Source organism: Nannospalax galili, unplaced genomic scaffold, assembly GCF_000622305.1.
Source record: "Nannospalax galili isolate Female #2095 unplaced genomic scaffold, S.galili_v1.0 scaffold589, whole genome shotgun sequence".
Taxonomy (NCBI): Eukaryota; Metazoa; Chordata; class Mammalia; order Rodentia; family Spalacidae; genus Nannospalax; species Nannospalax galili.
Genome location: NW_008360324.1, coordinates 5,328,414 through 5,348,669, shown reverse-complemented (window position 1 = coordinate 5,348,669; position 20,256 = coordinate 5,328,414). Strand labels below are relative to the sequence as shown.

Below are 20,256 nucleotides of genomic sequence, written 5' to 3'. Positions count from 1 at the left end.
GAAGAAGACAGTGGGGCCCAAAGACAACACACCTGACTTACAAGTCCTATATGCATTTGAATTCCTTCATCACCTGAGCCAGTTCCTTTGAGCTTTGAGGCCCTTCTGCCTGCTGTACCAAGGACTCATGAGACTGAGTCAGTGCTCAGAGAGGTACTAGCAAACTCCCATGGCACTGTAACACACACACACACACACACACACACACACACACATTAAAAAACAAAACAAAAACAATGACCTAGGGCCATTCGGTGGTGGAGATGATTAGGGAGATGAGGGGGCCTGAGTTTGACTTTCAGACCAGCTGTAAAGTGGAGTATAACATTGAAGACAACCTCCAAGTTGGAGATTCTGGTTCAGACTGGGCACTGTCATTGGTCCTTCAAACCACCCATTCTCTGAAAGCACAGGGAATTACTCCTGCCTTCCAGTGGTCTTGAGTGCTCACTACTCTTCGACCAGGATTTGGGGTACCAGGCCTGTGCTCCTCATGATGTCTCTACCCTGTCCTCAACACCTTCTTCCCCTCCACCCTGGTCTGGACTTCTTCACACAGAGAAGCTGACACCTGATGGTGTGGCTTCACCTGATGGTGATGGCTCTGGCTCTGGAGTAAAGAGGACAGTGTGGGGATGCCAGAGGTCTGGCATTCCAAACAGAGTCAAGTCGGTATAAAACCCCTGAGCTGGGCATCGGGAGACTTGAGTTTGGGTTCCTGCACTGTCCAACTAACTTGCTGAATTCATTCTTCTGGTTCATCCACCCACAGAATGGAAACCAGCATACCTTTGCCACCAGCAGCACTTCACCTGTGGCAAGGTAGAGCAGAGGTGCAGAATATGCTAGAAAGAATCATCATCACAAGCCCCTGGAGGCCCCGGATTCCCCCTTGCAGGGAGATGCCTTTGAAGGAAGCCAGCAGTGGGGTGCTGCACTGGTTGACTACTGGGATTGGCAAGATGGCCAGCAGTATGCAAGTGGAAGAACACAGTTGTTCCTGGCTCATAGGCCTTTGGCCCCCTGTGTTCAAAGGCTCAGGCCATTTCCTCAGCAACTGTCCTGTTGATGCTACCACCTTAGGCCTTTGGCCCCCTGTGTTCAAAGGCTCAGGCCATTTCCTCAGCAACTCTCCTGTTGATGCTACCACCTCCTCTACTCATGTCCAGGCAGGTCATTGAACAGGGGAGATACAGGAAGACCTGCACCTATCCTCATCTGAACCGTGTGCAATGGTCCATGAGAGGTCTAACCAGACAGTTCCTGCTTCCAACTTTGAAGGGGATCAGCTGCAGAGGACCTGATTAGCTCATCTGGCTGCAGCTCATAAAGCAGGTGCCTCAGGAGAAGTGCTAGAGCCAACAAGTGGCTTCCAAATCCCCATGCTAGTGCCCCATTCCCATGGGGCCTGTGGAGTGTATTATTGACCCTGTGAGTGGCGTGTATATTGACCCTGTGGAGGACAGCACTGATGCATCTCCCATTCTAGAATTGGAGGATGTGGTGGTTTCAATGAGAAATGTCCCCCTAGGCTCATGTATTTGAACACCTGGTCCCCAGAGGGTGGTGCTGTTTGTAGCACCTCCTAAACAGAGGTTTAGGAGGTGTGGTCTTGCTGGAGGAAGTATGTCATTTGGGGCGGGACTTGAGAGCTCATAGCCTAATTCCACATGCAGTTTGCTCTCTCAGCTTCCTGTTTTAGCTGCCATGCCTGCAGTTTTCTGCCATGCCACCCCACCGTGAATGGACCCCTAATCCTCTGGAACCATAAACCCAAATAGACTCTTCCTTCTATAAATTGCCTTGATTATAATATTCTATCACAGCAATAGAAAAGTAACTAACACAGAGGGGGCAAGCAATTGGATACTTTCCTTATGGTCAAATACACTGAAATGTGTACAGCCAGCATCTAAACCCTGGTGAGAGGCTCTGGTCTTTTCCTTGATATCACAAACTGCAGCATCCCCACTGTGACACTGTGACTAGACAGATTCTGTGTGTTTAAAGGCTTAATGGCACTGCCAAAGTTATCCTTGGAGTTTCTGGGCTGGGGATTTGGAATTGAGAAAGACAGAGAAGAAGTGGGGCACAGCACCGTAGCCAGATCGTCTTAAATGTGATGGCTAATCTTGGTTGTCAATTTAACACACCTGAGAAGAAGGAATTTCAATGGAGTAATTTCCTCCATCAGACTGGTCTATAGGCTTGTCTGTGGGGCGTTTTCTTGATTGATAATTGATGAAGGAGAGTGCAGCCCACTCTGAGCAGTGCCATCCCTAGGCAGTTGGGCCTGGGCTATATAAGAAAGGTATCTGAACAAGATCCTGGGAGTGAGCCAGTAAGCAGCATTCCTCTGTGGTCTCTGCTTCGGTTCCTGCCTCTAGGTTCTCCTTGAGTTCCTGCTCTGGCTTCTCTCCATAAAGGACTGTACTGTGCTCTTTCCTCTTCAGTCCGGTTTTAGTTAGTGTTTTATCACAGCAACAGAAACCAAGCTGGAACATTAAGTGATGTTAACTTGTCCTTACTTTTTCCCCTCTGACCTCTGCCCACTCCCAGCCCATGCCTTAGTCTACCTTTGTCTGCCGGGAAGCATACTTTTGACCTATAGCCACGACCCAGACAGAACTTTCTCTGTACAGTATGTCATTTGGGATGAAGTGGTGGCTCTCCCATTTCAGGGATAACTGCTGTTGTTGGAAGCTATTTTTAAGTCTGCTGATGGACATGTGTGAGTTCTATTTGCCACATACACATCCAATTTCCCTGAACACTGGGCAGGATGGTTTAAAGCTCTGAAGGACAATAGGGGTGGTCAGGAAATACTGGCAAGCTTCCAGTGGTTCTGGCTGGAGGCCATAGGCAGATATTTCTGAAAAGCATTCTGATTCCCTGAAGTGTGAATGGCATCTGTGATCCTAAGTGGAGCAGTGGTGTGGATAATCCAAAGCAGTGGAAAATTGAAATCTGGATCAAGGGGAGAGCTGGAGACAATAGCCCCTGCTTAGTGCTGAGAAGCAGCAGAGGCTGCATTCAAGACCAACAGCCTGTTTGCTGAGAATCCATTAAGTAGACCATCCAAGAGCGGATGGCAGGGTTTCTTATAGCTTTTTAAATTTTTTAATGAGAATGCTCCAAAATGGAGCTTAGCTCGGTGGAGGAGCCCTCTCTTTTACCAGTCCTGATTTCCCAAAGCACACAGCAGGGTTGTAAAGAGGCTGAGTGTGTGTGTCCACCAACAATCCATCTAGTTATCCTTCCTTCCTTCTATTCCTCTCTCTACCCATCCATCCATCTACCCATCCATGCATCCACTTGAGTTCATTCATTCATTGACTGAGAAAATACATATGGAGAATCTACTACATTTCAGGCCTGGTCTAGGAACTGAGGACAGATTTGTAAGCAAAAGAGCTTTCATGTTAGTAGGAAGGCATGGACAATATTGAATAAAAATAAATAAGTACATTATATGTTATGTTTAAAGGTGATGAATGCCTTGAGCAAAATAAAATAGAGAAAGAGGAGGACCACAGGGGACATTGGAATTTTACATTGAAGAAAGATGGTCAGAGTAGATAGGTCACTTGACCATCTCTCATCCAGGGAGGGGACACTCACTTTCAGGAGAAACTGCTCCCTCTCGTTTTTGATTTGCTGTTCCATCTCTTCATAGAGATGTTGGATTTCTTCATCATAAGCAGCAATTTTCCTAGAGAGGTTGCAAAGGAGAAGCTGATGGGGCCCTCATAGAGATCCATCTGTCCCACCGTCACATACTAGGGCTCAGACCCGGGTGGTAGAGTGACTACATAAGTCAGGTCAGCCAAGCATGCACTGCATAATCATTCCTTCATGGTCGCCTAACCAGACAGGCAGCACCCAGAGGCCCAGCTGTACCTACTGTGGTTCTAGAAGGCATCCTGGGCCCTCTCCTGTCTCCCAACCACCACTCTCAGACCACCCACGTGCTCTCCAGTGAAGCTGACCTGGACCTATCTTCCTTGACTGCTTTATTCAGGCTCTGAGCACTGGCTTCCTGTAGACTCTCTGTCCCTACTTCTGCTGCTGAAATGCATCCTGTGGATTTCCTTCCTGCTCAGTGTCTTGATGCATCTTATTTCCAGTTTGGATGCTTTATCCACCTCTCTACATCAGCACCACGTGACACTGCACCACCAGAAGAGCCTTTTTGAAATTACGGGTGAGCTTAAGATTGGATGATCCTTGCTTCTCCCAAAGATTCTATGATGAGGACAACCTGCGGCAAAGGAAACAGCCACATCTGTGCGGGGCTTGTGTCCCCACAGGCACGGCGCCTCAGACAACAGCATGAGACTGGGGATGCTGGTTAAACACTGCGATGACACTTACTGTGCCAATTCCTGCTCTGACTCTCAGCATCCTCTCCCTAACTGAAGAGCCCACAGGACAAGAAGCGAGCAGCCACAAGAAGTGGAGACAAGGTTCAGAGGCCTTCGGGACTGATCTCTTTCTATTTCCATTTCTCTCTCAATCATAGACCCTCCTAACACAAGCCCAGATTTAAGAGGAAAGACCTTGTGAAGCAGTTTCACCTGAAAACTAGACGTTATCTCGTGAAACATTAACCATCCCAGGTAACTGGTAAGTAGGTATGCGCATATGTGCTAGCTAGTGTGTGTGTGTGTGTGTATGTGTGTGTATCTATGTGTCCGTGTGTGTCTGTGTCTGTGTTTTTGTCTGTAAGTGTGTCTGAATCTGTTTTTCTTTGTGTGTATTTGTTTGTGTGTGTGTGTGTCTGTTTTGTGTGTATGTATGTCTGTGTGTGTGTCTCTCCCTGTGTGTGTGTATGTGTGTGTGTGTGTGTGTGTATGTAGACACGAGGACAACCCTGGGTATCGTTCCACAGGATAACTTCATCTTGTTTTCTGAGACAGGGTCTCTTACTGGCTTAGAATTGGCCAAATAGACTAGGCTGGCTGACCACTGAGACCCAGGGATCTGCCTGTCTCTGCCTCCTCAGTCCTGAGATTACAAGCACACGCCATTAGGCCTGGCTTTTTTTTTAAATGTGACAGAATTCAGGTCCTCATATTTGCAAGGGAGTCCCTTTACCAACTGAGCTGTCTCTGAGCCCATGGTAATCACACTTTTTTTTTCCAAAGGGGAAAAGAGATAGTTTATTCTTCAGCCAAATATGAGTGGCCATGACCCAGGAACAAGATTCATATTATTCTAAATTCCGTGTTCCAATGGGGTAACAGTTTCATGAAGTTTTTTTTTTTTTCACACCAGTTTTTTTTCAACTTCTACAAAAACTTTACTGAGAATGTCATACACGCATACAAGGTGTTTTGATCAAAACCATGCTCACTCCCTCCCTCCCAACACCTCCCATATCTCCCCATCACTTTTTTTTCTTTTTTTTTCTCTTCTTTTATTTATTTATTTTTTATGGGGCTTTTGGCTACTCTAACATTCCCCCCTCTGAGGTAACACTAAAATCTTTTAAGGGTTAGATACAAGCTCCCAAATACTTTCGACATTTTGGGCCTTTGGGATGGAGTATGCTGCTAAGAGGCCCAAGGACACCATGAGTTTTAGCCAAGAAACTGGCTGCTTTTCTTTGGGTAATCACACTTTTATAACTTTCCTTTGGCCGTGAGGCGAGATCCTCCCTTTAGGCTCCACTTCCTGTCCTTTCCTTCTCCTGGAAAGAGAACTCCAGGCTCCACAAACTCCAGCTTGATGTTGTGGCTCTTAAGAACCATTTCGAACGTGGAATATACACACACACCTAAACATTTGTCACCCGCCACTCTAAACTCCATGATGGCAAGCCCACTGTAGTGTTCATTAATCGATGCTTCATGATGGAGGAAACAGCCCTCATGCTCATGTCTAAGAGGTACTGGGAAACTTCTGAACAAATATAGCTATTTGTCTGAGTGCTTCATCATTTTCCCTCAGCTCCCATGTCCACTTGGGACTCTAGTCCAGGGTCCAGCCTTGACCCTACTGCCCCAGGCTTTGCCACAGCCCAGTCACTGCCCTTTCCTCACTTTCTGCCTTCAGGGAGAGGGTCTGACCACAGACTGAGCAATGAGGAGGAACGATTTTGACTGGCATCCTCTCAGCTTTTCAGAATCTACACATTGGACTCAAAAGAATTGGTGTGAGAGCCATGGTCAGGAATATTCATCATAAACCATCAGTCTCTAAGTTCCACTTCAAAATGTATCCTCAAGGTCAGAAGGTTGAAGCAGTCATAAAACAATGGTTTCAGGGTGTACTCATCAAAAGATGACAGTCCTCCAAAACTTCAGCATCTGTAGCCACCTTTATGAATCCAGATGTATAAAGTTTCCTTTTAGCTAAGAGTAAGACATCACTTCTTGGCAAGTGACAGGTGTTTGAGCTTGCTGTCTTTGTTCTCAGCTACCCCCATTGCAATGAAGAGAAAATCTTGGAGGGTCTGTGGACTGTGCTATGGAATGGGGACACCTCAAGGTCAGAGACAGACATGGTTCAAAGGAACTTTGAGGAAGTGATATAGTTTTCTTTTCGTCTTGTTATCTTTCTGTGCTTGCAAAAACTCAGCTGCTGTGTGGAAAATGGCACCAAAGAAAACTCTAGACAACAATTGCAACTACATAAATACTGAAGAACTAATAAAGTGAGAGGAGAACAACTTAAAATGGATTTGGCTCCACTAAAGCAATTCTAATTACAGTCATTCATATAAACTGTTTACTAATAACCATGCAGGGCATTAATTCTATGATATCATTAAATGTGTTATATTAATTTTGCTCTGATTTTTACTTGATTCAATTAATACTCTTGACGTTTTCCATGCTCGCATGACAGCTTGCTTGTCATGAATTAAATTTTTTTTTACCAGCCATCATAAGACAAATGAAAAGAAAGCTGCTAGAGCCTCCAACTGGTGTTTGCTGCTAGCCCTTGTCTACAAAAACTGACTCTATTGCAAAGAAGCCCTGAGATTCTTGGCATACATCCTGGTAGGCTTTGGTTGTCAACTTGACATACCTGGGAAGAGGGAACCTACATTGAGGAACGTCCTCTATTGGATTGGCCTGTAGACATGTCTATGAGGCATGTTCTTGATAGCTGAGTGATATGCAAGGGCCCAGCCCACTATGGGTGATGCATTCCTGAGCAGGTGGTCCTGGGTTGCATAAGAAAGCAGGCTGAGCACATGCCAGGGGAACAAGCCAGTAAGTAGCACTCTTCCATGGTCTCTGGTTCAGCCTCTGCCTCTAGGTTTCTGCCTCGAGCTCCTTCCTTGGCTTTGCTTGATCATTAATCCTGCTCAGGACAGGTAATCCAAATAAACCCTTCCCCCATCCCCAAGTGGTTTTGGTCAAAGTGTTTTATCACAGCAACAGAAAGATAACTAGGACAGCGGACATCAATGATCCAGGACCCATCTAGACTTCTGTGTACCCAAGCCTCCTAGGAGATCCTCCAAGCCTGAATGACCATCCTAGATCAGAGTACACCAGGAATGGGAATACGAAGGTGCTGTTATCACTAAGGCATCATTAAAGCTGCTCAGGGGTCAGAGGACCTGTGTTTGAACCACATTTCAGAATAGGCTCGCTTCCTCAGTGTAACCTTGAGCAAGTGCTCTGATGTCCTCTCCTCCAGATAGCACCTGCCCTAACCCTCCCCACAGCATCATCAGGATAAACCAAGAGAGTGAATGTGGAAAGCCCTAAGTAAGATAAGGAATTATTTATTTTTGTCATTAGGATCAGAAGCTGTGGAGTGCAAGGTACAGTGCTCTCTGCGAGGAGGAAGCGCTTACTTCCAAGGATAAAAGGCCTGGGTTTGGAAGAGCTCTGAAGTGATCTGGAGATGAAGAAAAGGCTTAGTAGATAAAAGCTCCCATCAGACGGATCAGTCAGAGGCTCAAGCCTGAGTACGAACAGGAGCTGCAGAGCCAGAGTGTGTGTCTGTGAGCTCTGCAGTAGCTGAGTATAGCAATAGTCAGTCACTCTACAAAGATCTATGCCAGGGCTGGAGAGATGGCTCAGCGGTTAAGAGCACTGGCTATGCTTGTAGAGGACCCAGGTTCGATTCCCAGCACCCACATGGCAGCTAACAACTGTCTGTAATTCCAATTCCAGGAGATCCAACGCCCTCTTCTGAACTCCTTGGGCACTGCATGAAACAGGTGCACCCACCTACATGCAGGCATTACACTTATACATGTAAAATAAAAATAATAAATAAAATAGATAAAATAAAAAGGTCTATTCATATGGCATGCAGCCCAGCCAAGCACACCAAACTCTGCAAAGGAAAGAGGTGACCCGTGGTGTCTGCTGATTATACACCTCTTTGTCACCATGGTTTCAAATCCACTCTTATTGCCTGACACAACCACAGACTTTGAAGTGTTCTCTGAGAGGATCTGCCCATCTTCCCAACTCTCACTGACCCTTTGTTTTAATGCTTAGGATACCCTGTGCTTTCATTTGGCCATTTTACACGCAATTTTAAGTCCCAAGCTATGTGGGTTTCCCTGGGGCTCAGACAGTCTCCATTAGGTTAGTAATATTCAGACACAGTCACGGGGCTTGGGCTCAAGATGTTAATGCTGAAAACCTGTAGGAATTCAATTTTTTAATATTTTATTTTATGTGTATGAGTGTATTGTCTGCATGTGTGTAACTGTACCTGTATTGTGCAATGCCTGCAGAGGTCAGAAGAGGGTGTTGGATCTTTTAGAACTGGAGTTGAAGATGGTTGTTAGCTGCCATGTGGGTGCTGGGAATTGAACCTGGGTATTCTGCAAGAGCAGCTAGTGCTCTTAACCACTGAGCTATCTCTCCAGTCCCAGGAATTCAATTTATAGTTTGGGTACTAAACACAGAAGTTCATGGACCATAGTGAAGGAACACTAGATTCCAGGGGGAATTAACAAATTTCAGGGACGGAAGGCTTATCTGATCCAACCACCTCTTTTTTCTGGTGTTAAGATCCTTGCCACAGGGCTGGGGAGGCAGCCTAGCAGTTAAGAACGTATACTGCCCTTGCAGAGGACTTGAGTTTGGTTCCCAGCATCCATATCAGGCAGCTCACAAATGCTATAACTCCAGTTCCAGGGGATCTGATGCCCTCTGGCCTATGAAGGCACCTTCACATAAACTCATACATGCACACATACCTATAAATAAAAATTAAAAATTAAAAAAATATAACCTTGCCACTATTTATCCAAACTAGCTTAGAACACCTGCAGCAACAGGGAACTTGCTGTGACTCTAAGCAGTTCTTTCATTTTGGAAATATTCTGACTCATAGAAATCTGGGTTCCCATGACCTTACCCTTCTATATAAAAGCCCTCCATAAATTTGAGACCAGCTTCCAGCTCAAGAGGTTGCCTTGGGTTCAGGCCAGGCCTTTCTCCTTCCAAGGACTATTATTTCACATAGATTTGCTTGTACAAGTCTCTGTGCCCTTCCTCTCACTCTATGAACAAGGTTCTGCTGCTCTTTCTCAAGTCACTGAAGCCCCAAACCAAATGCCCAGAGTGTAAGTACGATTAGTGCACATTAGAGATAATTATTGCCTCTCTTGTTCCAAAAGGTGTACATACTATCCAGGCAGCCTAAAATCACATTAGCTCTCCTTGGCAGCCACATCACAGATAAAGAATTTTGCCATTTGTCAGCTAAAACCTTCTAAATTGCTGTGATTCTTTTTTTTCTTTAAATACAATACTTTTGAATTGTATCTCTCCAACCTACACTTCCCATCACTGGGACTCGGGGAGGCGGGGGCAGTATTTCAAATATCATTCTGTTAGATCTCAGATCTCATGTTTATTAGCATGCTGTGATGTTAATGGATCCCAGTTGACCATCCATTGTATTCAATGGTTGTCCATGTTTTGCTGACATTAAAACTTAGCTTGTGGGGCTGAAGAGACAGCTCAGGAGTTAAGAGCACTGGCTGTTCTTGCAATGGAGCCAGGTTCAGTTCCCAGCCCCCACATGGTGGTGAACAACCATCTGTAACTCCACTTCCAGGGGATCTGATGGCCTCTTCTGACCCTCCACAGGTGTTGCACATACATGGTGCACTTATATACATGCAGGCAAAACCCTCATACACGTAAAATAAAAATTTTAATTTAGCTTATGTTCAGAATGTACACTAAAAATCTATGATGTTTTTAATGATTTCTTTTATGTGAGAATTTTTTATTAATTAATTTTTTTCCTTGACAATTTGATATGCAGTGAATTCTGACCACTTTCTTATCTCCTCCCACCCCTTTCAAGTTGAGGTGTGTGTGTGTGTGTGTGTGTGTGTGTGTGTGTGTTGAGGATTAAACCCATGGCCTTGTAGCCCCCAAAAGAATGTTTTGAGATATGTGAATTCTTGATTTCTTATCTTATTGTATTATAGTAAAAGAATATACATACTATATTGAAAACTTGTTTACCATTTAGAAATTATTAACCTTTTGTCTGTAACCAAAAACATTATTAATTTTTTATAACTTCTGGGAGAGGAAGATATATTCTCTTTTTAAGGCACAAGATTCTACGTTCATTTCTTAAGCTTGCTACATGGTTTGAAATGCTTTCTGCCTTTAATGCGCCTTTGTCTGACTAACATGTCAAATCTGAGATGTTTGTCTATATTTTAAATTTTTAATCAAGTTTTCTTTGTCTAAAAGTTTCTGCCTATACATATTACTGCTATCTTATTTGGTGCATAAAAGTTTGTATATTTAGAATACTTGGGAGGGTCATTTGTTTGGTTTTTTGTTTGTTTTGAGACAGGGCTTTTCTCTGTAGCACAGACTAGTCTCAAACTCACGGCAATCCTCCTGCCTCAGTGTTGAAGCTTATTTCTGATTGGAATTTTTATTACTATAAAACACTCCATTTTACCTTCTTTTACTTATGCTGTTGGTTATAATATTGATTCAGAAAAGGAGGTGCTGGAGAGATGGCTGAGCGGTTAAGAGCACTTTCTGCTTTTCCAGCGAACCCAAGTTTGGTTCTTAGCATCCATGTCCGGTTCACCACTGCCTATAACTCGAGGGCCAGGGGATCCTATGCCCTCTTCTGGTCTCCATGGGCACTGCCACACACCTGGCATACACTCACACAAACATGCATACATACATACATAGATACATACATGCATACATGCATGTATAGATACATAGATACATACATGCATATATACATGCATAGAAGTACCTCTTAGGAAAAAAAATCCAAAAAGAACAGCTAATTCATGATTTCCAGGCATAATTCAGGCATAATTCTCCAACATCCTTTCTCCTAGCCATTCTTAAGATATTCCCTGCTGCACCTAACCCCCTGTGGTATCTAATTATCCAGTCCTCTGCCATCTGACTCTAGTCATATTAAGACATACATGGACAGGAGGTAAGGAAGAGTCTGATGGACCAGAAGAGGTGTGAACAGTCAAGAGCTCTCAGCGAGACCATAGGACAGGTGTGTGGAGAGGTACCCACGCTGAGTCAGCCATAGCCATGAGCATTAATAGCCATCCTCCCTTTTAACATTTCCCCATGTCTGGATAGCGCTATAGAATGCACCGTGGTAGTTCAGGTAAGACTCTTATTTCACAGACAGCTGTACTTGCATGATGGTTCATTAGGCCAAGAAGTAGGAGGCCTGGTTATGACATTTAAAAGTTTACTGGATTTGGCCAAGTCACATCACACCAGTAATCCCAAAGTTTTAGACATAATAGAAAAAAATTCAGATGATAACACCTGCTTTAGAAGGAAGTTGTTAAGGTTCAAAAGATCATGCATATGGATGCGCCCACACAGTGGATAGCAGATAGAAAGCATTTGTTGAATTTCTAGTTAAATGAGTTCTCTGGGATCCCATTTGGAGAGCTGCTGCTCTATGGCTTCTTTAAATGCTAAGCAAGGCACAAGGAGAAACTGGAAGGACTCGCACATCAGGTTTGGATACATGGTATGGAAACCCTGGGCAGGATGACGATGAGGCACTAGGAGGCAGAGATGAAGCAAAACTGAGGTGGTTCAGTTGAGAGGGCAGAGTATGCAGAGTTTGACAGATCCCCACCAGTATTAGAGCATTGATTAGCTCTTTCTTAAAGTGCTGCTCTAGGTAAAGTAATTTAGACTTGAGCTATGCTCTGTGCTCTAGGGATTAGTGTCTAAGAACTCCAAGTCCAATGCCACAGTGGTACAGGGAGGACAGGAACAGAGAGGAGAGGCCATGCATCATCCAAGAGGTCCCATAACCACTTCATGAGCTCCAGCTGGCAGTCATTCTGGGACTCCAGAGCCCTGGTCAGGAGGAGCAGAGAGAGCTGCTTGCTTTGCCCACAGGGAGGACGATAGAGTTCTCAGGGGAGATGCTAAGGAAGGCTGAGCCCAGAAGAGGCAGATTTTCAACAGGTAAAGGGAGTCCATTACATACTGATGATGATGTCACAAGGGCAGCAATGGAGCCTATAGAAGCCAGAGTGAGGGGCTGGAGAGATGGCTCAGTGGTTAAGAGCACTGACTGCTCTTGCAGAGGACCCCAGGTTCAATTCCCAACACCCACATGGTGGCTATGAACTGTCCTTAACTCCAGTTCCAGGGGAATCCAAAGCCCTCTTCTGATCTCCACAGCATTGCACGACACAGGTACACTCACATACATGCAGGCAATACACTCATATACATAAAATAAAAATAATAAATAAAGTATTTTTAAAAAAGAAGCCAGGGTGAAAATCCTAGTCTAAGTCAGAGGACAACATGTCGCCTGAGGTGCCTGACTGTGGCACATATTCTGCTAGAGGATAACCATTAGTGGGTGTATGTGTCTGTGTGTATGTGTATGTGTTTTTGCGTGCATATGTCTGTGTATACATTATTTGTATGTGTGTTCATGTGTCTGTGTGTGTGTCTGTGTGTGTGTCTGTGTGTGTGTATGTGTGTGCATGTGTCTGTGTATGTGTTGTGTCTGTGTATATGTATGTCTCTGTGTGCATCTCTGTGTACATGTGTCTGTGCATGTCTGTGTTTATGTGTATATGTCTCTGTGTGCATGTGTCTTTATGTATGTGTGTTGTGTGTGTCTGTGTGTTTTTCTGTGTATGTCTGTGTTTGTATGTCTCTCTGTATGTGTGTCTGTGTCTCTGTGTGTTTGTGTGTATGTATGCCTGTGTGTGTCTTTGTGTGTTTATGTATATGTCTCTGTTTATGTGTGTATATTTGTGTCTCTCTGCTTGTATGTATGTCTCTGTGAGTATCTGTCTATATGTGTATGTCTCTCAGCATGTGTCTGTATGTGGTCTCTATTTGTGTGTACGTATGTGTGGTCTTTATGAGTGTATATGTGCGTGTGTGTTTATGTTTGTGTGTGTGGTCTCTTTATGTGCATATGTTCATGTGTCTGTATGTTTGTGCATGCATGCGTGTGTAGTCTCTGTGTATGTCTGTTTGTATCTGTTTGTGTGTGTCTGTCTATATGTGTGCGTGTTTGTGTGTGTTATTAGGGAGCTGGGGTGCTAAAGCTCGGATGTGTGAGAAGAAGGAGGGACAGAGAACTCAAACTCTAGAGTAAATTCCAGGCTTAGGGCTGACAGGCCTTTCAGGATCATTTGCAGAAACTTGAAGGTGAGATGCAGTTAGCAGTAACTTACCCTGCCAGCCTCCCACAGGAACTGTGAAAGTTAATTAACCTTCCCAAAGTGCTCTGCACAGTCAGGATGAAGGTGTTAGACCCAGTAAAGCATTAGTGCTCAGTACTGCTAGGCTCCAACTAGTGACATGCAGGCCCAGGCTCCCTGTCCCAGACACTGCCCAGTTCAAACAGGTCAAACAGGTCAAAATATTGCAGTTCTGCTCCCTTTCTCCACTGTCTTCATTTGTGAATAAAAGCTGTTGAGATTTTGAAAGGTCTCTAAAGCCATCCAATCCATGTGTGAGGTTCTCTGTCAACAGCAGTGTGCTAAAACTATAAACTAGAGCGCTTCCCCCTTTTCTCAGTGAAGATGTAAGCTTGACCTTGGAGAGAAGTGACATTTCTCTATATTTTGGACGGATGTGTTTCAGGAATTTGAACTCAAGGCAGAGTCTCAGAAGTCACCCACCCCTAGCCTGGGATGGTGGTCATTCTGATGTCACATGTTTCTTTGAGAATGGGTATGATTTTATCTTCTGGTTTGAAGACTGGCAAAGTGTAGATGAAAAGTTATCCAGCTTCTCACCATCTCACACTGAGGTTAAGAAGCTGTGCTAAGCATGAAGAGCCAGCTAGATTGCCCGGCTTATAAAAGCACTTGTCAAACAAGCTTGATAACCTGAGTTCAGTCCCTGGAACCCATGGAGAAAAGAGAGAACTGACTCCTGAAAGGCGTAAGGTTGTCCTCTGACCTCTGCACACATGCAATCGCATGCACCTGCATATATCTACTTACATACATTCAGGACACACACACACACACACACACACACACACACACAAATAATAATAATAAATTAATTAAAATTAATTTGAAACATTTTTCAAAAGAACCTCAACACACACACACACACACACACACACACACACACATACACACAAATAATAATTAATTAATTAAAATTAATTTGAAACATTTTTGAAAAGAAGCTCGTGTACTTCCAGAACACACTGCTTTTGCAGGTATGTGAAAAAAATCAGAGTGGAAAAGGAGTGAGAAAGAGCCCGGCTCAGAGCAAGGAGAAGCCAAGCTTTGATTCTGGACGAAAATGGAGACTCACCACTGCCCCCTACCACCTTCTTCATGTAACTGCAGTCTCTGGACAGCGAATGAAATTGCAGTTTAAGGTTTTCAGGGTCCTTTGAAATCAGCTTCTGTGATTGCCTCTCTCTCTTTCTCTCTCTCCCTTTCTCTTCCCTTCCCTACCCCCACACTCACACACACTATTAAAGTAAAGATAGATGAAAGGAAAACGTGAATGGAGAAAGTTCTGCAAAGGGATGGGACTGCCGATTGGATTTCAAGATGGATGGATTCTTCTTTATTTGATTCTGCTGCCTGTATAAACCACCCCTGCAGCATTCTTTCATCCCATAAAATAAAACATTTTTCACGAGGAGTCATATTTACAGACTGTGGCCAAGCTGTGCACAGAACACAGTCTTTACTTTTCAATGTGCTCACAGTGCAATGTGAACAGTGTGTTTCTGTCTTAAATCACAATATGCCCATAAAGCCCTTGCATCTGCTCAAGCCTGGCTTCACCGAGAACTTCCTACCTCACATTGCACACATACCCATTCCCAGGTCCCTCCCTAAGACATACAGGTTTAGACACTCTGTAAGAGGGGTCTAGGGCACTGTGCTTTAATATAACATCTTCTAGTGAGTCCAATACAAGGGAACATTTGAGTCATCAGTTAGAACCTTCCAGAAGGCAAACGACACCTGTGGCATGTAAGAGACACCTGCCATGTACAAAACACTTTGCTGTTCTATTTGGAGTCAAGGCCAAGGACACGGTGGCTTCCTTTCCTTGCCAAGATTCTCTTGTCTCTAGAGCTCCACACCAAGCGATGTGGTGCTTAGAGGATGGGTACTAGCTATTAGCTGAGCAGGGAAGCAATTTAAGGGTCCTAAAGCACCTCAGATAATACCTATGGCTTTGGATGGACAAAAGCCAAGGAAGGTTCTGGGTAGGCACCACACCTGCCAAAGATAAATGTGCTCTTCCAACAATTTGAACCAGGCTGACAGTTCCCAGGCCACTGAAGTGCAGAAATGGAGCTCTAGCTGGACTGACAGGTCAGCCTTGCTGACCTCTGATCTTCAGGGAGCTTCAGGTCCCTGCCAGACAAAGTGTGACGTCTCCTTATCCTGATACCTTAAAAATACAGATTTCAAATTCCCATCTATGAGCAAGTGAGCTGGACTCCCTGGGGCAGGACCCTGGCCTCCCTCAGTGATTTCTAAGCTCTGTCTGAATCCATTGCTACTCTGGGGACTTCATCTTTCCAAGCCCCTTGGAGACTATAAGCTTCTTTTCGTTTCCAGAAAAAGATAATTGTAAAGAATGCTTTCCATGGCAAAGACCTTCCTAATCCTGACAGTCAGAAGTTCTTTCTGCTGTCTAGTGACCTATATCCATTACTATGAATTGGATGTGACATGTTCTCATAGGCTCGTGTGTCTGAAAGCTTGGTCCTCAGCTGGTGGTGCTATAGATTCCTTTTTAAAAAATATTTTGTTATTACTTTTATTTTATGTGTTTGAGTATATTGCCTAAATGGATGTAAGTACACCTGTGTCATGCAATGCCCATGGAGGTCAGAAGAAAGCCCCTGGAACTGGAGTTATAAGATGGTTGTTAGCCATCATGTGGGTTCTGGGAATCAAACCCCAGTCCTCCGCAAGAGCAGCCACTTCTCTTAACTTCTAAGCCATCTCTCCAGCCCTACATTGTATATTCTTTGGGAGGTGAAGCCACAGTGGGAGTGGGTGCTGGAAGGTGCTAGAAAGAGGGTCTTGGGGCTTATACCCTTACCTATTTCTCTTCTCTCTCCCTCTCTGTCTCTCCTGGTCTTCTGAGATGTGAGCAAGTTGCTGCATGATGTCACTACAATGGAGCCACTCACAAGTCATACCTTCCCCTTGGTGGACTGTGCACACTCCAACCATGAGCCCAAATCAGCCCGTCCTCCCTTAACTTTCTCCTTTCCAGATACTTGGCCACGGTGACCAGAAATTAACTAATATATTCATCATGCTAAAATGCACAGTTCTCTGAATTTCTGGGAATGTGGAAGAGACAGGTTGAGTGCCATGGAATCCCCACACCCTCAGAGAGAACTGAGGTCCAGAGGGAACAGGTCTTTCAGGAAGCTGGGCAAAAGTCCTGGGCTCTAGCCCAGGCTCTAGCATTTGACTTTGTCTTCTACCTTGCCCTGAGGCTAGTTTCCAGTGGACAGCATCTCGGGCAAACACAGTAGAGGGAGATGATGCTCCTAGATGCATCTCCTCCTAGTTCAACTGTATCCAGGGCAACAAGGGGAGGCGAGCCCTGGGTCTTTCTGGCAAGGCCCTGGCACACTCTGAGGCTGGTTTCTGACATCAGTGGTCAAGAGCTTGTCCAAGCACACCTCTTTCAGGGCATCCTTTCCCTCCCAGGACCCAGAAGTGGATGTGAGGAGGAAACACTGTGGACTTCTCACTCACTGCAGCAAAGCAACCCAGGGATCCCAGCCCAACCTGGGGAGCTGGGAACAGGGAGCATGCATCTCACCTAACCAGAGGAAGACCAGACTCCCCTAGGAGTCAGCCTCATTTCCCCTGGTCCCTGTAGGAAGACACATGCAGTGCAGCTTGCAAAGGGGAAGAAGCAGAGGCTGTGGATGGAAGCCTGTGCCGTGCTGCCTGGAGTTCCCGTAGGGCAGCTTTGGGGGTCTACTTTGGGTAGACCTCTCTGGAATAAGCTCTGCCTTCTGAGGGCAATCACAAACTCCTTCTCAAGGAAGGTGACTGACTCAGAGCCTGGCATACAGAAAGTGCTCATTAAATGCAGAAAACACATGGGTCAGAGTCAACCTAGGGCCACATACTTAGCAACCCTGACTTGTTTCTGTCATCTCCATCCGCAAGACAGGATGGGGTTGAAATGACACACCTGTACTGAACAGGAAGTCTAAAGATGAGGCTAAGACACATTCTGACAGCTCAGTAGGACTCACTGTTTCCAGGATCCCTCCAGGTTCCACCCTGCACTAGGCCATTCTAAATTCCTTCTCTGAGGCCTGGACATGCCCTCCCCCAACAGGCTGCAAACACACAGCCTTACCTTACGTTATTTGCAGAGAATCATATTTAAGTGTCCAACATCCTATTTCCAGTTTCTTGTTTGACTTTTAGGCTGCCAAAGCTATAGACCACCTGGCACCTTATGGATCATCTTGTCTGTCGGTGAGGTGTGACCAAGCCTTTTTCAAAAAAATAGAATAAATGAGACTGTAACGTCTCCAATAGAAAATCTCAGTGCTGCATGAAACACAGGCATGAAACATTTCCTGAAACTTTGCTTTAAGTTGTACATCCATGTACATGCGTAGAGACTGCAAAGAAATACGTGTTTTTTCTGGTGAGTCGCAATCACAAAAGGTCTGAAAAACATGGATCCCAGTAACATGTATTGTCAGCAAAGACTGATGTACAGAAAGGTAAAGCAGATAGCTTCTGGTCACACAGCAGGTAACTCCAGTTCTTCCTGTCTCTTGTGTCAGTGTCCTGTATGCAGAGGTGTATCCTGGGTGAGGCTGGCAGGCGCCACAAGAGAGTCCCCAGTGCTACCAGTTCATCCCAGATAGGACCTGGCCTGATCATCAAGCAGGACTATCTATGGACTGAGGATGGCCATGAAGGGGCTAGAATGGTTATACACATGCAGCTTAGAGTGGTCTTGATTTTCATCTCAAGGACTGTGAAACCAATTAGTTAATTAGCCCTTGAGCACTTCCTGAGGCCACTCTCAGAAGGAGGCCAGGCTAAGAGCCTCTCCAGCACGGGCAGTGGATATATTCTCATTCTCTCTTTTTCTTTCTCTCTCTCTCTCTCTCTCTCTCTCTCTCTCTCTCTCTCTCCTTCCCCCACCCGTCTCTGCAGGAGAGAAACCTGCAAAGGAGGCTCTGTTGCTCTGTCTGTGAGAGCAGCAGGCCAGGCAGGGGAACTACCCCTCCTTAGGGGACAAAAAAAATCACCTTCCTGTGTGGGAGGGGCTACCTGACTTTGCTGTGGCTCCCCCAGGTCATCTGCCATCAATGCTGGGGTCAGAGGTGGAACTAATCTTTACTATTCACTTTCTAGATGGGGAAACAGAGACTCAGAGGGGCCAAGAGGCAAGTAGGTGTTCTCGCTTCCTGTCCCTCTCTATGTCTGACTCCTGCCTTTGCCATTTAGAAGCTGTGGATTCCTGGGTGGTTCTGTGTCTTGAATCCTTTATCTGTGGATGTGGATAATACTAGACAGTCCCAACTTCAAGGGGTGGCTGTGGTATGCAAATGAGGTAGTGTATATAAAGTATGTTGAGTAGAGCTCCGCACATACAGTGGGTACTTAATACGTGTGAGGACCATGCCTGCCACAGCGCCCTGACTCCCATTGGCAGACAGTGACAAAGCATCATATAATGATTCTGTGGAGAAACAGGAGAAAGGGTACCATGTTTCTGGTTTCATCACACTGGTGGAGATGGGCACCTACTTTCGGAGTGCACACTCTAGCTGGTCCTTCTCCTCATGGGCTTCTTGTAGCTGAGCAAAGATGGTGGTGAGGAGATCTTCGAAGTTGGACAGTAAGTGAGGTTCGTCTTTCTTCAGCTGCAACCACAGTTGCCTGACGTCACTTTCACTGCAAATAAAGGAGGGACATTACTGGGGAGTGGGCAAGAGATGATCTACAGGAAACAGGGGGATCCAAGACAGGAAGCAAACAGCAAGAAACCATATCTTTTTATCCACCATAAAATTGATAGCAACTGTAGTTTTCTGGGTGCCTGCTGGGCATGAGGTGTTTTCTGTACACAGGTTCCCTCTGTCCACAATGTGACCCCATAGACAGGTATACTGTGCTAAGACCACTCTCTGGTAGGTGATGCAGTCCATGGTCATGCCTGGAAAGCCTGACTCCTGTGCTGACCACTTGCCTACCTTGCTCTGTTCCCCACCTTCTTTGCGACTATCAGGATGGATCAGCTGCACTGAGCATGTGCTAGCATCTCAAAATACTAGGGATAGAGGCTAGGTGAGGACAGCACTGCAGAACTGGAAAGAGATTGTTGTCCGTGGGAAAGATGTCCTCACTGCTGAGAGGTAGCATGCTGTCTGATGGATGGTAGAATGCAATTGTCACCGCAGGGAAGGGAGGAGAATGCACAGCATCCTGCTGGGGCTTGGTGGTACCAGGAGTGACTGGCAGGAGAAAGGAAGGGAAGGAGGGGGTCTAAAGGATGTGGGCACACAGGTAAACAAACAGAGAGTCAGGAGCTCAGAGGTAGAGACAAGATACAGGGTGACAGGCCACAAGCATCACTCAGAAACAGGCACACAGGGGTGTGTATATACCCAGTAGAGCCCTGAGAGACAGGCCATGCTGGTCCTGTCACCAATGGGAGGTGGTGGAGGAGCTGTAGGGTGGACCCAACTCTCTCTATTTTCATTTAAAAACCTACATACAGTCCATGGAGGCTGGGGAGATGGTTCAGTGGTTGA

At 45.4% G+C, this 20,256-nt stretch overlaps 1 protein-coding gene across 1 annotated transcript in view; it reads right to left on the bottom strand.

The window, feature by feature from the left end:
- Positions 1 to 20,256, bottom strand: part of Cracr2a (calcium release activated channel regulator 2A) — a 74,469-nt gene that overhangs the window by 40,083 nt on the left and 14,130 nt on the right. The window contains exons 4-5 of the mRNA XM_029559839.1: positions 19,250 to 19,396; positions 3,622 to 3,712 (exon numbers count right to left, since the gene is read on the bottom strand). Of these exons, the coding sequence (XP_029415699.1) occupies positions 3,622 to 3,712; positions 19,250 to 19,396 (238 nt within the window). The remainder of the gene's footprint in view (positions 1 to 3,621; positions 3,713 to 19,249; positions 19,397 to 20,256) is intronic.